This window comes from Phragmites australis, chromosome 3 (genome assembly GCF_958298935.1).
Source record: "Phragmites australis chromosome 3, lpPhrAust1.1, whole genome shotgun sequence".
Classification (NCBI taxonomy): domain Eukaryota; kingdom Viridiplantae; phylum Streptophyta; class Magnoliopsida; order Poales; family Poaceae; genus Phragmites; species Phragmites australis.
This window is the reverse complement of record NC_084923.1, coordinates 35,379,846-35,395,614: the sequence shown is the minus strand read 5'-3', so window position 1 is coordinate 35,395,614 and position 15,769 is coordinate 35,379,846. Positions and strand designations below refer to the sequence as shown.

The 15,769-nt window shown below is 44.6% G+C and overlaps 1 protein-coding gene across 1 annotated transcript; it reads left to right on the top strand.

Annotated features, from left to right (window-relative positions):
• Positions 1 to 15,186: 15,186 nt before the first annotated feature.
• LOC133910677 (uncharacterized) lies at positions 15,187 to 15,567 on the top strand. Its single transcript, XM_062352990.1, has one exon. It carries the CDS (start codon positions 15,187 to 15,189, stop codon positions 15,565 to 15,567), a length of 381 nt encoding a protein of 126 aa, XP_062208974.1.
• Positions 15,568 to 15,769: the final 202 nt, after the last annotated feature.

The following is a 15,769-nucleotide window of genomic DNA, read 5'->3' as shown; positions in this document are numbered from 1 at the left end:
GGGCGGAGGGTTTTTTGTGTGTGATATGCTATATGTGGTACTACTTAGTAGCGATGTATCTTGATTTTTAGTAAGGAACTGATGGGCATGATGAAGGTAGTGTGCCTGACTTCAGTAGGATTGGTCTGAGTCATGGGTCAAATCATCGTGGGTACTATACATCAGAAACCCTTCCATAGAGTGAGGTTGTGGCAAGGGAATCGACTCAGCTAACTCATGAGGTTTCGCGCCTATTGTCATTGCATGCGCCGGAAGTAGGTTGGGTAATAACTATGATGGGATGCGTGCATGAAAAACTGGGGCTTTTATGTGGTCATTTGTTTCAGATTCGGAATTGGACTCATTGCGAGCGACTTTATAAGCCATGCTCATCCTTGCGACGCTCCTAGCACTGAGTAAGATGAGATTTCTTCTTTGCAACTCATTTGGTAGCTCTTATGGTGTCTCCTTCGAGTTCGAGTGCAAATGGCAAGGGTGACCTACCACCAACACCGACGTTGGTCCCCCTGGCCATACTGCTACCGAGCGTGGGCGATCTCTGGGTCCTGCTCACCGGACTAGAGCTAGCCACCATTGTGCTACCATCCGTGCAGAGGTGCCATGTTCAGGTACTCCAGCCGACATTTGGTCCAGGCGGTTGCCCCAACCAAGGTTGTCAACATCTCTAATGATGAAGAGAAGGTTGACTAAGATCTTTTGGAGAGGGAGATCGACGAGGAGAAGAAAGACGGGGAGGAGGCCAGGGAGAAGGCTGAGGAGGTGTCCCCTAGTTCGTCGCTATCCTCTGATGGTGGGCATTATTGTATCAGTCTTTGAGGTGGGGCGCCACATTTGAAGGGCCTGTGCTGACCTTAGGGCTTCAGATTCTGTTGTTTGTTTGTTTTTGTCTGGAGGGATGATCTCTGTTTGCTAGCCCCCATCAAATGTATGACTTGTTGATTTAAATATCTTGGACTGGAACTTTAGACTTTTTTATTAGCATATATGTGTGCTCTTGGTGATGCTCCACTAGCTCCCTGTTTTTTACATATAGTACCTCCGGAGTGCCACCGCATTCCAGGTGTGCTCAAGGGGGGCCCCATCCGTATCTACCAAGCGATAGGAGCATGGTCTGTTAGACGTGAGGATGAGGTAGGGGTCCTCCATTTGTTGCGTAGCTTTCCCGAAGCCAGCGCCCATCGTAGGACTAGATATCTCTAGGCTTGAAGGCTCGTGGCATGACCTTCGAATTGTACCAAGTCTTGGTTTCAATGATATAGCGGTTGAGGTTTTGAACAGCATGAAGCATCATGCCCACTGTAAGGTCAAGGATACCTCCCTTTCTCCGGTGGTCTCCGACATGTGGACTCGAAGGGAGCGTCCCTTGATTTCTGCCAGTGTCATGGCTTCATCGCCGAACAGGAGGCAAAAAGGGGTAAACCCGGTGGGACGGGTGACCGTAGTGCGGAGGGACCACAACATCTTTGGGAGCTCTTCGACCCATAGGCCTTTAATGAGGACGATGAGACGTCAGTTTAGTCCAGAGATGATGTTACCGTTGGTGCACTCAACCGCCCCATTGGACTACGGATGACAAACCGTAGCAAAGCACATCTCAATGCCAAGGTCGGCGCAGAACCCCCGGAATGGGCCAGAGTCAATCTGCGTCCCATTATCGACAGTGAGGTGTCTTAGGATCCCAAAGTGGCATATGACATTTTTCCAGAAGAACTTCTAGACATTCTTGGATGTGATTGTTGTGAGGGGCTCAGCCTCGCTCCATATGGAGAAGTACTCCAAGGCCACGACCGCATACTAGAGGTTCCCCTTGGTGCAAGGGAATGGCCTAATTAAGTCCATCCCCCGGTGTGCTAGGGGCCAGATGGGAGTGATTGACTGCAGTGGGGATGGAGGACGGTGGCTCCGGTGTCCCATCCACTGGCACCCTTGGTAGGTGCAGATAAGTTCCTCGACGTCAGTCATGATAGTGGGCCAATATAGCCCCTGGTGGAGTGCTTTTTCTGCGAGGGCACGGGGTCGGCTCCTGCTCCTTAGTGACACATCGGAGGAGGGGCTACAAACTCCAATTTTGTAAAGGGCTCCGTCCACCAGGAGGTAGCCCCTAGCACGTTGTTGGATATGCCAAAGCTCAACCGGGTTGTCAGGCTCTTCGGTTCCTTTTAGGAAGGATAAGAGGGAGGCCCTCCAGTCTAGAGGCCCAATGGTTAGGACGGTGGTGGTGACCTCGTCAGAGCCACCTACTGTTGTCTTGTTGAGGACTTCAAAGAAGGCCCCCGAAGGGAGGACTCCGCTTCCGGTCGCAGCCTTTGCCAAGGCGTCTGCTTGATGGTTGTTTGCAAGGGGTATGCTTCATACTGAGATGCCCTAGAAGAACCCTTTGGCCTTTCTAGATGGCTTCGAGGTACTTTAACAGCTCCAGATGCCGGACCTGGAAGATTTTATCAACATGCCTGGCAACAACATGTGAATTGTTTTGACAATGATCCAGGCGGCCCCTAAGGCCCGAGCCTTGTGAAGCCTGAGGAGGATAGCCTCGTACTAGGCGATGTTGTTGGTGACCTTGAACTCCATGCGGGTTGTGAATGCCGCCTGTTGGCCTATCGGTGAGATGAGGATGGCTCTGGCCCTTCCGCCATTGGATCCATATGCTTCGTCTACATATATTATCAATATGTCTTGAGGAGGGGCCTTCGGGGGGTCCTCAGGATGGGGGAGTCCACTCGGCGATGAAATTTGCCAATACATGTGACTTAATGGCCGTGCGGGCCATGGATCTCACCGCGAAGGGTGCCAGTTCTACTGCCCACTTGCCTATGCATCTCGTCGCCTCCCGATTTCGGAACATGTCGCCTAGGGGGTATGAGATTTGTATGATGATGTTGTGGTCAAGGAAGTAGTGCCGGAGCTCGCGAAAGGCCATTAGGAGGGAATATGCCACCTTTTCGAGCTGCATGTAGCGTGTCTTAGCATCAACTAGAGCTAGGGCCTCCGAAATGTAGTAAATCGCCCTCTAAATAGAGCGGCCTTCCTTCTCCTCCTCCCATACAAGCACACCGCTCATGGTAGAGGTAGAAACGGATACATACAAGAGGATCCCCTCGCCCGCAAGTGGTAAGAAGAGCGTCTGGAGGCTGTAGAGGTGAGTTTTGAGGGCCTCGAAGGCATCCTAGCACTCTGTTATCCATGTGAATGGCCCAGAGCCCCTCAACATTTTAAATAATGTACGCCACACCCCCTCCCCCTGTACCTACACCCATTGCATCGTTTAAGGCTATGCTCGGCGAACTTGGCAAGGAAATGGTTGAGAGCCAACAGGCGACCGGCCAGGCGTTGTACATCCTTTGGATTGGTGGGGGGGTACCATTTCAGTAATGGCATGGATTTTGCTAGGGTTAGCTTCAATGTCGTGCCTAGAGATGAGGTACCCCAGCAACCTTCCAACTTTGGCGCCGAAGACGCATTTCTCCGGGTTGAGCCGTACACCGACGGCCTGGTGGCTATTGAAGGTTTTTTGAAGGTCCGCGATGTGGTCCGCTTCAATCTTGCTCTTCACAGCGATATCATAGACGTAGGCCTCCATGTTGTGGCCCAAATGTTGCTCTAGGATTTTCCATACTAGGTGGAAGAAGGTGGCTCTGGCATTCCGGAGACCGAAAGGCATCCAAGTATAGCAATACACCCTAATGGGGGTGATGAAGCTGGTCTTGCCCTCATCTTCAGCAACCATCCACACCTGGTGGTACCTGGAGTACGCATCTAGGAAGCTCAATAACTCATAACCAACAGTGGAGTCCACCAACTGGTCTATGCGAGGGGTGGGTATGGGTCTCGAGGGCAGGCTTTGTTGAGCACTGTGAAGTCAATGCACATGCGCCATTTCCCATTAGGCTTCTTGACCAGGACGGAATTTGACAGCCACTCCGAGTGGAAGACTTCCTGGATGATGCCAGCATTCAGCAACTTTTGGACCTCCTCCTTCGCGGCCTATGCTCGTTCAATTGACAACTTGCAGAGCCCCTGTCATACAGGCCTGGACTATGAGTCAACCTAGAGGGTATGCTCAATGATGCGGTAATCAACTCTGAGGAGGTCCTGCGGAGACCATGCGAATACATCATAGTTGTCCCCTAGATGGGCTACCAGCTAGGCTTCTTTCTCTGGAGCGAAGTCTACCCCGATTGGGAACATATGATCAGGGTTCCTCATACCCAACGGAACGTGATTGACGCCCCCCTTCCGGTTGGGGCTTCAAAGGGACTCGGTGCTCGGGGCACACTGGAGGGGGAGCTTTGAGGGGGCCTTCAGTCATGTTGTGCACGTGGTGGCTATCGAGTGAGGTTGGGTGCCTGTATTCGATGCGCCTAGCCAAGTGTTGATTGCTTTGGATGGAGATCAACCCCTGGGGCCCAGGCATCTTCATATAGAGGTAGTTGTGATGGGGGACTTCTTTGAAGTGGTTAAGGGTACCCTAGCTTAGGATGACGTTGTAGGTGTAAGGTATGTCTACGACGTCGAAGGTGATCATCTCGATCCACATAGCAGGGCCTTCGTTGAAGACGGTCGGTAGTTCTATTTGACCCAGGGCATCGATGGGAGCCTCATCGAATCCTTGAAGAGGCCTTCGGGCTGGGGAGAGTCAGCTTCGCTGAATGCGGAGCTGATCAAAGGCATGTATGAAGAGGATATCCATGGAGCTTCCCCCATCGACCAGCACCCTCCAGAACTCGACCTCGGCGATGTTGGTGGTGATGACCAACATATCGCTATGGGGAAGTTTATCCCTATAGCATCATCATGGGTGAAAGTCACCAGGGCTTCGGCCCATCTGAGGATTTGTGGTGGATGGTAGTGGCCTCAACGTGGTTGACCCCTCACGCATAGTCCCGCCACTGCCGCTTTGAGGAGCCACCAGAAGGTCCTCCTCCTATTATGACGAGGACCGCTTGCCTAGCATGATCCCCCTTGTCGACATGTTGCACCATGGGCAGCAGCGATGGAGAAGGTAGAGTCAGCGTGGGATGGCATGGCAAGGCCAGGGGATTTAGGCGCAGGCAGCGTGAAATGGATGCTCACCGCATACGTCTCTGCCACAATGCCAATCGTGTCATCTGCATACACTTCCTTTTAACACCCTGAGGACCACCACAAGTCTGAAATGTCACTAAAATCAATCTACAGGGTTGTCGAAGCTTAAAGGAATTTTGGCAGGAACTCATCATGATGGATTGCTTCTGCATTCGGAGTACTGGATGGGGAAGGGCTAATATCATCATTAGGACCATGGCATTCTAACTCATTAGAGATGATGGATTCATTTAGGTCAAGAAGGGGCTTTGGACTATGAAAGTCATAATGTTTTGTTACTGCTATCACAAGCTCTATATAGGCATGTGTGTTTGAGCGCGCAAGGAGCTAAACATACATGTGTGTTTAGTGTCATGTTAAAATTGTGTTTGAGCGTGCAAGGAGTTGAACAGGCATATGTGTTTGGCACCAGGTTAATGTGGATGCATGCATGTGTTGTCCCGAGTATTTACTTCAAAGCACAAATGGTACAATTAATATGGCTAATATGGTCATTTGAATCAGCTTCTTAATCTAGAGCCAAATGCTAAAACGTCGTATAAATCAGAGAGAGTATTCTATAGGTAGGTATATATAAATATATCTATTCCTTTCAATCAATCAATCAATATATGTATATAGACACACATCCCACACACAAAGAGAAGGTGTTTTACATCATTTCTAAGATTCCACCTTTAGATGTCAGATGTGCATTAGACAACCTTCGTGTCCTAGTAGAGTTGTATTCTTAGATTAATTTTTTCCGAATTTTTTATTAATGGCCAAGAAGTCCTATGTCAACATTACACAACGTGTGTTACGTTATAAAGTTAGCTTGTATCCTGCTAGCACTATACAATCGTATGTCACGTTCCGAAGATATATATAGCTCTCGTATATGTTGGTATTATGCGCAAAAATCTAATTCCAGATTCTATACAAAGGCATATTTCACAATCTATAACAGATGAATATACTTCTAACCCTAGCACAAATTTCTGGAGTATCAGATCTCACTACTAAAAATCTATAGGCCGTGCTATTTTGAGCATAACCCAAAAACACACAATCAACTGTTTTGGGTCCCAGCTTTCTCTTTTTCGGCGTAGGTATATTAACTTTTGCCAAACACCCCCAAGAACGCAAAAAATTAACATTGGGTTTTCTCCCTTTCCATCCCTCATACGGAGTGACATCTCTATTCTTTGTCACAACTCTGTTTAGTACGAAAGTGGCTGTCAAAATAGCTTCCCCCCACCATTCGTAAGGCATACTGGCACTCTCTAACATGGCATTCACCAAGTCTGTAAGTGTCCGGTTTTTCCTCTCAGCTATCCCATTCGACTAGGGTGAATATGGTAGTGTAACTTCATGGATAATTTCATGATCAGCACAAAATTGAGAGAATTCATTTGAGATATACTCTCCTCCGCGATCATCACGTAATCGCTTAATTTTCCTCTTAAGTTGGTTCTCAACCTCGGCCTTATAAATTTTAAAGTAGTTTAGAGCTTCGTCTTTTATTTTTAGTAAATAAACATAGCAATAGCGTGTTGCATCATCAATTAAGGTCATGAAATATCTCTTGCCTCCTTTAGTCAACAATCCATTCATCTCACACAAATCAGAATGGATAAGATCTAGAGGTGCCAAATTCCTCTTTTCCTCTAATCCTTTAAAAGGTTTTCGAGGTTGTTTAGCTTGAACACACGATTGGCACTTTGATCCTTTGACAAAATTAAATTTCGGAATTAACTCTAATCTGGACATTCGAGCAATGGTGTCAAAACCAATATGACAAAAACGAGAGTGCCAAGAGCTGGTCTCGCAAATATTATTCATGGATGCAACATTCAAATTATAATTACACTCAATAGTACTTAGGCGGAACAAGCCTCCGCTCTCATAGCCTTTACCAACAAAGTTCCCGAATTTAGACATGACAACTTTATTGGACTCGAACACTAACTTATAACCATCCCGACAAAGCAAAGAACAACTAATAAGGTTCCTGTTTATTATTGGAGCATGCTGCACGTTCTTCAAATGGACAATCTTCCCTGAAGTGAGCTTCAGTTCGACCGTACCAACACCAAGAACAGAAGCAGCAGATCCGTTTCCCATCAGGACGGAGGAAGACCGCGCTCCCTGGTAAGAGGAAAATAAGAAAATATTATAACACACATGTATATTGGCACCAGTATCAACCCACCAATCTATTGATTGTAATACTGAAAATACAATTGGTAGATTACCATACCCAGAAGATCCGGCCTCATTGCCGTTGTTGCCAATAGTAACATTCACAGCCTTCTTGCCAATAGTAACATTCACAGCCTTCTTGTTTGGTTGTCCATCTTCTCTAGTTTTCGGTAGCGGCAGTTCTTTGCAAAGTGCTCATCTTTGCCACACATAAAACATGCTTTGTCCTTCAATTTCTTCTCAGTGTTCTTCTTTTTGAAGTTAGTGGTTTTTTTTGGCTTTCCACCATCCTGCATCTTGCCCTTGTTCTTGTTGTATAATTTTTTCTCTATGATGTTTGCATTAGCACCATTTTCCGCTCCCGTGGATGTAATCGGCATGTCCTTTGCTCTTGCCTTTTCCTCCACATCAAGGGCTATAATAAGATCCTCAGTGGAGATCTCTTCCCTCTTGTGTTTCAGGCTAGTGGCAAAATCCCTCCATGATGCAGGAAGTTTGGCAATAATACCCGCTGCCACAAACCTATCAGGCAGGACACAACCCAAACTTGCGATCTCCCCAACTAGAAGCTGTAACTCATGCGCCTGTGCAACTATCGACTTCGCAGCATCCATGCTGTAGTCATAGAATTGCTCACAGGTATAAAGCAAGCGACCAGATTCGGAGACCGCAAATTTGTGCTCAAGTGCATCCCACAACTCTGTGGGGTTTGTGTAATTCATATACACATCGTACAACTGATCTAATAACAAGGTCAAGATGCAACCGAGTGCAGTGTCTCTTGCACTCCCAAAGTTGGTATTTTGATCAACCATGAATGGCATCTATGGATGGATTACCCACCACAATCCCAACGACATGAGCCAAAACTTGACTCCAGTCTGCCATCTACGGAAGTTCATGCCACCAGTAAACCTCTCAGGTTTCATTGCATCCGAAGCACCAGCCATTGCTGAATAAGAATTAGCGCGATAAGGTTTCTGGAATGTTGGTAATATGAGCAAAAATCTAATTTCAGATTCTATACAAATGCATATTTCACAATCTATAACAGATGAACATACTTCTAACCCTAGCAGCAAGCAACAGTACCAAAAATCTATCAGTTTCATCAAGAACTCACAGTCGGGTTGATGAAGGGATGAAGTTGACGATGTGTCGATTCGTTGCCGTGCAGATCGTAGATGAAGCAGTGCAGAGCGGTCGCGCAGGTGCGCTGCCCAGAAACCTTATTGCCGTCCCTCGTGCGGGCTTCACGACGGCAGAGGCTCGGAGATACCGCTCACCCTTCAACCTTGTGCACGGCAAGGAGAAGGGCCGGCGAGATCCGGCAGCACAGCACACAAGACAGTGATCTAGATGGGTGGAGAAGAAAATGTGGAGCAGAGAGATTTGTGCTCAAAAGCCTGGACGTCTCCAGGATTTATAGGGAAATAGCTACCCTCTTGGAGCCGTTTTCTCTCATAAATAGCCTATAAATTGCTGCCTCTATAACTGACTAATAATCCTCAGAATTAAGGCATTGATTACGATTAAAATGGCTGATTATGACATTGATCATAATTAAAAAGAGAGAGCAGCAAAAGGGCTTGTAATTTTGTGCTGCCACGCCACGCCACTCACAAGTCACGCAGATATTCACACGAAAAATACGCGGCGCGTGCGTGAAAGTATACTCTCTTTTTCTCATTTTCTCTATTTCAAAGAGGCCAAAGAACTCAAGTATTTAAGTTGGTCTACATCCCCTTGCCTGACAATACAGGACTAAACCTTCTTGCTTTGTATTCTCGTGATTGAGTTTTAAATGGACCACATTCCAACAGTATATACCTGACAGACTACCGACACGAGGATTAAGCAGGACACGATATGTACATTGTTTTCTTTTTTTAACCTTTGTTTCCGTTGTTAAGCCACGCGTATTTACGCATAGACTTTCATTATCTCGTTGCCGTTTACGACTGTATATTAGAGTCTAGGCAGATCTATCAGTTACGGTTTGTTATGCAGCGTTATCAATGGCCAGATTTTTTTTCTTTTTTGTAGGATTTTCTAGTCTTTCTCATTTTTCTTAGCATTTTTTTTAATTCGGAAGTAGAGGAGTCTCTACTTTATATATTCAAAAGCCCCGAAGTGCAATGTTCAGTTCGCGTTTTGCTGGGAGCTAAAGTGAACCGAGCACAAGAACAGAGAACAAAAACAAAAAAAGAAGGGTAATAATTAAAAGCGATGACCAAAAATAAGAAACAAAACAAAAGAGAAGAAACACAAAAGATAGCAGAAGGCTCAATCTCCATGAGTGATGAAAAGGTCTGCCCACTGCTGCAAGCGAAGAGCTTGTTCCTCTTTTGCCCGGATGACCCGTTGGCCCAGCAGTTTTCTTAGCATGTTTTATCCAAAGGATCAACCGTGGAGCTCCAGGACGAGCCTCCAATACGTGTAAACAGTTTGGCTAGCCGGAGTACTAGCTGCATTGACGAGCTAGTGTTTAACAAATTTGTTAATAAAGCTATTTTCGAGACGCCTATAGTATAGTTTTTTTTCTGCAGGTGATTTATTTGTCAAACTGTCTGAATAATAGGGAGAGCCTCGTGCACGGTTTATATCACTGTGAAAATAGATTTATTATTACCGATGATTCACATAAATAATCATATGTGAAAATGATGCATTTTTATAGACGGTTCTTTATGTGAATCATCTATGATAATAGAGATTTTTTTACAGATAGTTCACATAAGAAACCATCTATAATAATATCTCCATAATCAGTACCTATCTGCGGTATCTGCGGGGAGCTCTATTCAGATAGAGCTCGTAATGTCTGAACAGGGCAGCTCAAAGACGGCCGTAAGATTTGAAAACATAAGAGGGAGTTTTTGTTTTTGAATTTTTTATAGGAGCCATCTAAGGTAAGGGTATATCATCTCTAACTAGCATTTTTTAGTTTAGATTTATATTTAAGGTTTAATTAGGGTTTAGATGTGATCTAAAAATACTCATGATTCTAGCCATTTAGATCCTTGAATTAGTTAAATTTGTGGTAAATGTTGATACAATTATGTAGATTCATATGATTCTAGGAGATTTTATCATGAATGAAGATTTTTTGATATATCTAGATTTAGATCTAGATGTAGAGGGGGTGAGAGAGTAATGAATCTATATTGTTTTAAGCTATAAGTTTGCGCCAATATAGATTCAATTGCGTAGACTTATTGAGCTCCCTTTCTCCCTGTTCTTTTGTTTTCACCGGTTACAAATTTTTCTGAATTTGCAAGTTGCTATCATTTTATATTGACTAATCAATTGAGCTCTCTGGTTAGTCCTTTTGAAATAAGACAAAAACATAAAAAGGTGGTTCCTTATATAGTAGCATATAATAGCAACACTAAAAAGATAAAAAGAAAAGGTGGTTCCTTATATAATCTGCTAATTACACTTAGTTGTTGTCCTTTCCTTATCTAAATCTTTTGCATTCTAATAAAACAAAATTAGGCATAGCACATATATTGATTTTTTTTCTTTCCTCTATTGAGAACATAATATACTATATTTGATCCTAACTTCTTTCCTCTTTAATTTGCTACATAGCAGTCATTTCTATGAATTGATCTTCAATTTCCTCATAACTGTTTCAATCCATAGCGAATACCTAGCTTACATTGACATACCAAAGCCACAAGAACAATTCTTTTCTCATCTTCTTTTATGGAAGAACGCATGAAGCCGAAACAACATCCATGACAATTGAATATATAGGACTACCCTGCATTGATGTGTATACCCTACTCTAGCTTTCACATACATATGTAATAATCATGTTATGGTCTAAAATCATTTTTCTGAGATATAATTTCAGTGACCCGTCCACTATGCTATTTTCTAGGTAAACAATAATCTAGTTGGTTGGTTAAGTAACATAAGGTAGAAGAGGATAACAACCCCTAAAAAATCAGAAACACAGAGGATACTCACACTAAAAGGCATCTCGACATAAGATGGGGCGGATGCAAAGATGCTCATACTAGAGGGTGCCCCAGCATAAGATGGGACGGATGTAAATAAGAGGCGGATAGGAGCTTAAGCCTGCACCCGTCGTCCTACTCCGACATTAGTGAAAGTGAGAGCTCGTATCACAGTCCAAATCTTGTTCCGTGTGAGTGGAAGAGCCAACGTCAGGAAAGTAACCCCGACTACGATCCTGCCGAAAATGTATTAAGATGAGTTAATGCATTTTATTCTTCTTAGATGAAAAAAATTATGACATGTTCTTTGATCACAGAGGTGAATTGGCTAGCCATCTGAGACTTTGTCAGTGGGAGAGAAAGGATTTTTTAGTAATGTTAGTTAAGTTATTGTTGCACTTATGTTGAATATTAGATTGTGATGAATATTGTCTTTGATGTAAATATGGTGTTAAAATATGTTGTATTAAAAATATGTGTTCAAATACTGTTGAAATCTATGATGTTAAGGTGTCTTAAAAATTTGAGTTGAAATCTGAAGAAAATAAAATATATGCATATTATGAATTTGGAATGAAATACATACCACATGCGGGTCCTTATATCACCCACATGTGATATTCTATCTATCTACAGGTGGATGCTAAAGTGCGCCGTATGTAAAAATATATTTTCACAAGTGATTCACTTAAGAAACCATCTATGAAAATAATTTTTCATATGTGGTTTGTTACAATAACAGTCTATAAAAATAGGTTTTCACATACGGTTTATTAAGAGAACCACCTATGAAAATTAATTTTACAGACGGTTCACAAACGGCATGTAGAAATCTAATTTTATAGGCGATTCACTTATAAATCTATTTGGTTACTTAAGTGAATTACATGTGAAAATAAGTTTTCACATGTGATCTCTTTTGCGTCTGTGAAAATCATTAATTTTCACAGACAGACCTTCGATCACAGGCAGATGCGCTAAACGTCTGTAAAAATAGGTTTATCACCCACCTCTAAAAATAGTTTTTTATAATAAAATGTAATAATCCTTGATATTCGTATAAAGCCTCTTTTCCCGCAAAAAAATAATAGATTCTTGCTAGAACCGCAATAAATAGCTGGAAAAGACCGGTGAGATCGACTTACAGGGCTTTAATGGATGATGATATATTTAACCTTGGAACCTTGGAGGTGTCAGTAAATTAAATGAATTATGACCAAACCGAATAGTAGGTGGCCTTGGGGTTTATGTATTTTTTGATACGATTGTCTGTTGTGAAATATGAAGATTCAATATAATTAAGTCTTATAATCACAAAATAAAGAATACGCATAACTGAGGCTACACAAAGAACGGGGTCGTTAGTTCGTTACACAAGATCTTCGAGTTACGTCAGAACGAAAGAAGCGTTGCAAGAAGAAAAAACAATTTTGGAAGAAGCCTCTTTTTCACGGGGAATTTGCTTACCCACAATTCAGGGATTAATGTATCCGATTCAACTTCTTTTTTATATAGAAAATGCTCACTTAATGTACGTGATAGCTTGGTATTGACCGCCGGCAGGATCCAATCTAGTTGAATTCCTTCAAATATAAAAATAATAAAATTAAAAATATGTTGAATAAAGGCACACTTCAAATTTAATTTAATTCCAAAATAGAACATGAGCATAAATTGATAAACTAACATCATGATATAGCGATAGTACAATGTAAACATGTATATAACATAATTACACAAGTAACTCTGAAAAGTACTCGCTAACAGAAACATTCAAAGTATTATTTAGCGTGACAAACATAACTAAATAAAAGTTGATCATAGCTAGCGAACGTACCAATTGGTAGTGAGAGGCGCATAAGGTCCCGTGATGTCAACACAAAAGACGTCGGTGAACAGGAAGCAAACCGTGCGCAGTCGACAGTGAAGAGGAAGCAAAACACAAGAAATCGTGCAAAGAGCTTCCAAAAACCTTATTTTCTCATGATTGCAAGGACAATGGTTTCCGGAGACCTGCTCTCTCGATCACCTGTGCACACTGGCATAGCAGAACAGAGTAGACTACATGTGGTGGCGTAGCAGAGAGGAGAGGCGAAACCCTAATTGAGTATGTCCTCTTGAAAACCGCGTGATTAACACATGTCACGATCACACTCAGTTACACGCCGCACTCAGGCTCTTAACTAACACGATTTTCTGTAGATAACTGTGGAACGTTCTCCCACGCAGCAAAAGAATAAAACTGCAAAAGTAGATCGCACCAGCACAAGCAATTGGAGCCAATTTCAGCGAACCATTCATGCAAGTGTTATGCGTCGGCGCTTTTCATCCTAGCGAGACGAGGTGAGCGAGCGCGCACGCGTATTCTTCTAATCCTCTCATCCACATATGCTAGTTGGATGTGGGACACAACTAGGGATGAAAATGGTTCAAAAACGATTGGAAAATGCCTAAACCACTTTTAGTTTCACATTTTCGCTCGGAAATAAAGTTGATAACGATAATACTAGAAACAAATATGAAGTCAATAATACGAGAAAACCGAAAAGGTGTTATTGGGAAGGAAACATGTCAGTATCAATCAGAAATCAGTAATTCAAACCCTAAAGAACATATACATATACAGAATACAACATCACCTCAAACTATCGAACACGCACGCTACCAAATATGTGTGTGTATACATATTCTTTTAAAATATATTACTAGGGGTTAAATTCCCAAAATACATTAAACTAAATTCTACAATAAACCCCTTTTCTAAATTTATATTTGGCACACACATATATATGTATATTTGTTTACATTCTAATAAATTTCTTTTTATTGACTAAGTATTTCAATATACACTGAAGTTTTTTAGAAAATCATATGCATTTTTAGATAATCGTCTGCATTTTCTTGCTCTCACCTAGCAGCAAGCAAGCCCTGCCATCCCGGCTTCCCATCTCCTTCACACCGACAAGTGGGACCCACTGCCAAAACCGCCTTCCACCTCCAGATCTTTCCCAAATTGGTCAACGTTGCCCTGCCTCGCTTGACCCCTCCACGCGCGTGCATGCATGCTGACTGTTAGGAAACCTAGCAGGTTACGTATTGAAGTGGACCCATCTCGAATCCTAGTAGAATTGGCGTCCAACTCTTAGGGATTTTTGGTTCTTTATATATGGAGGGAGACCTCTCATTGTAACATACAGAAAAATAGATGAATAAAGAATAGACAGCTTTTCCCCTACGCTTGTGTCTTCTTTTGCAATCGCTCTCAGGGAACCGTTGGACTACGCTCGGTAGCAACAGTTCCTCAACACGTTATCAGCACGAGGCTCTGCCGGAGAACAAGCTAGCAGAACGAATCTACCTACGATCGATCTGCACTGCATCGACATCGTCGTCAAGCGGGCAGATCTTTGGCCTAGCCTATATGCCCTACGCGGCATGAATCATTCGCAAGGATTGAAAGGTACGATCTGATTGGTATGTATACTCGTTGCTACTGTTTTTTCTTTGCGTCAAATTGATCGGTAACGCATGAACAGTAGCGAGTACTAGCAATACTGTATGATCGTCGTTCTGTAGATTGATCTAGCACGATGAACAGTAGCCCGTAGCGCGATGAACAGTAGCTAGAGAATTTGATCTACACAGATTCGCACAGTGAGTAGGTGGGACCCGCATCCGTCGACCACCAAGCCATCGGCCGGCAAGTCGCCGGCCCTCCCTTGTAAGAAACAAGGTGGCTCGAAGGCCACCAACACAGAGAAAAAAAATATACAAGGGCAAACCGCCGGCATGTAGCCGACGGCCTCCTCCGCCGTCCCCCTTCACCCACTTCGGTTGCCTCCACCGCGACGCCGCTGCACTGCTGCCTCACCGGCCTCCGCAGCTCCTGCATGAGCACCGCCGCCAAGTGTCGTTGCTCGCCGTACGTGCCGCCCGACGCACGAGCATCATGCCGCGCTTCGACGCCGGCCCCTCCGGCCGCCTCCCACCGCCGCCGTCGCTCGAAGCGACCGCCGGTGACGCCCCTCACCCACACCGCCGACTTCCGCCAACCCCGCAGGAGCGCAGCCGCGTGCCGCACCACCGCCGGCTTCCGCCACCCCCGCAGGAGCGCAGCCGCGCGCTGCACCGCCGCTGGCTCCACCGCTCCCGTAGGAGTGCCGCCCGAACCGCGTCCGCCGCCGCCGGCTTCCGCCGCTCCCGCCCGAGCGCCACCACGCGCTGCGCCGTCCGCCGCCGCCGACTCCGCCGCTCCCGCCCTGCGCGAGCACCGCCAGGACACGCCGCCGCCAGGACATGCCGCCACCAGGACGCGCCGCCGCCGGACTGAGTGGCAGCTAGGGTTTGGAAACCCTAGCCGCCCCCATATATAGAGCTGGCAGGTGGGCCAGTTGGGCCGCCCAAATGTTAAGCAGGCCGGCCCATTAAGGGTGAAAACCGTAGGAAATAAGAAAAATAAAAGAAAATCCAAATTTGCATTTGGCCCCGGGGTTTTCCAGTATTTAAGCGCAATCCCTGAATTTTGCGTTTAG

Coding starts and splice junctions, on each gene's coding strand:
- LOC133910677 (XM_062352990.1), top strand. CDS start 15,187: ATGCCGCGCTTCGACGCCGGCCCCTCCGGCCGCCTCCCACCGCCGCCG.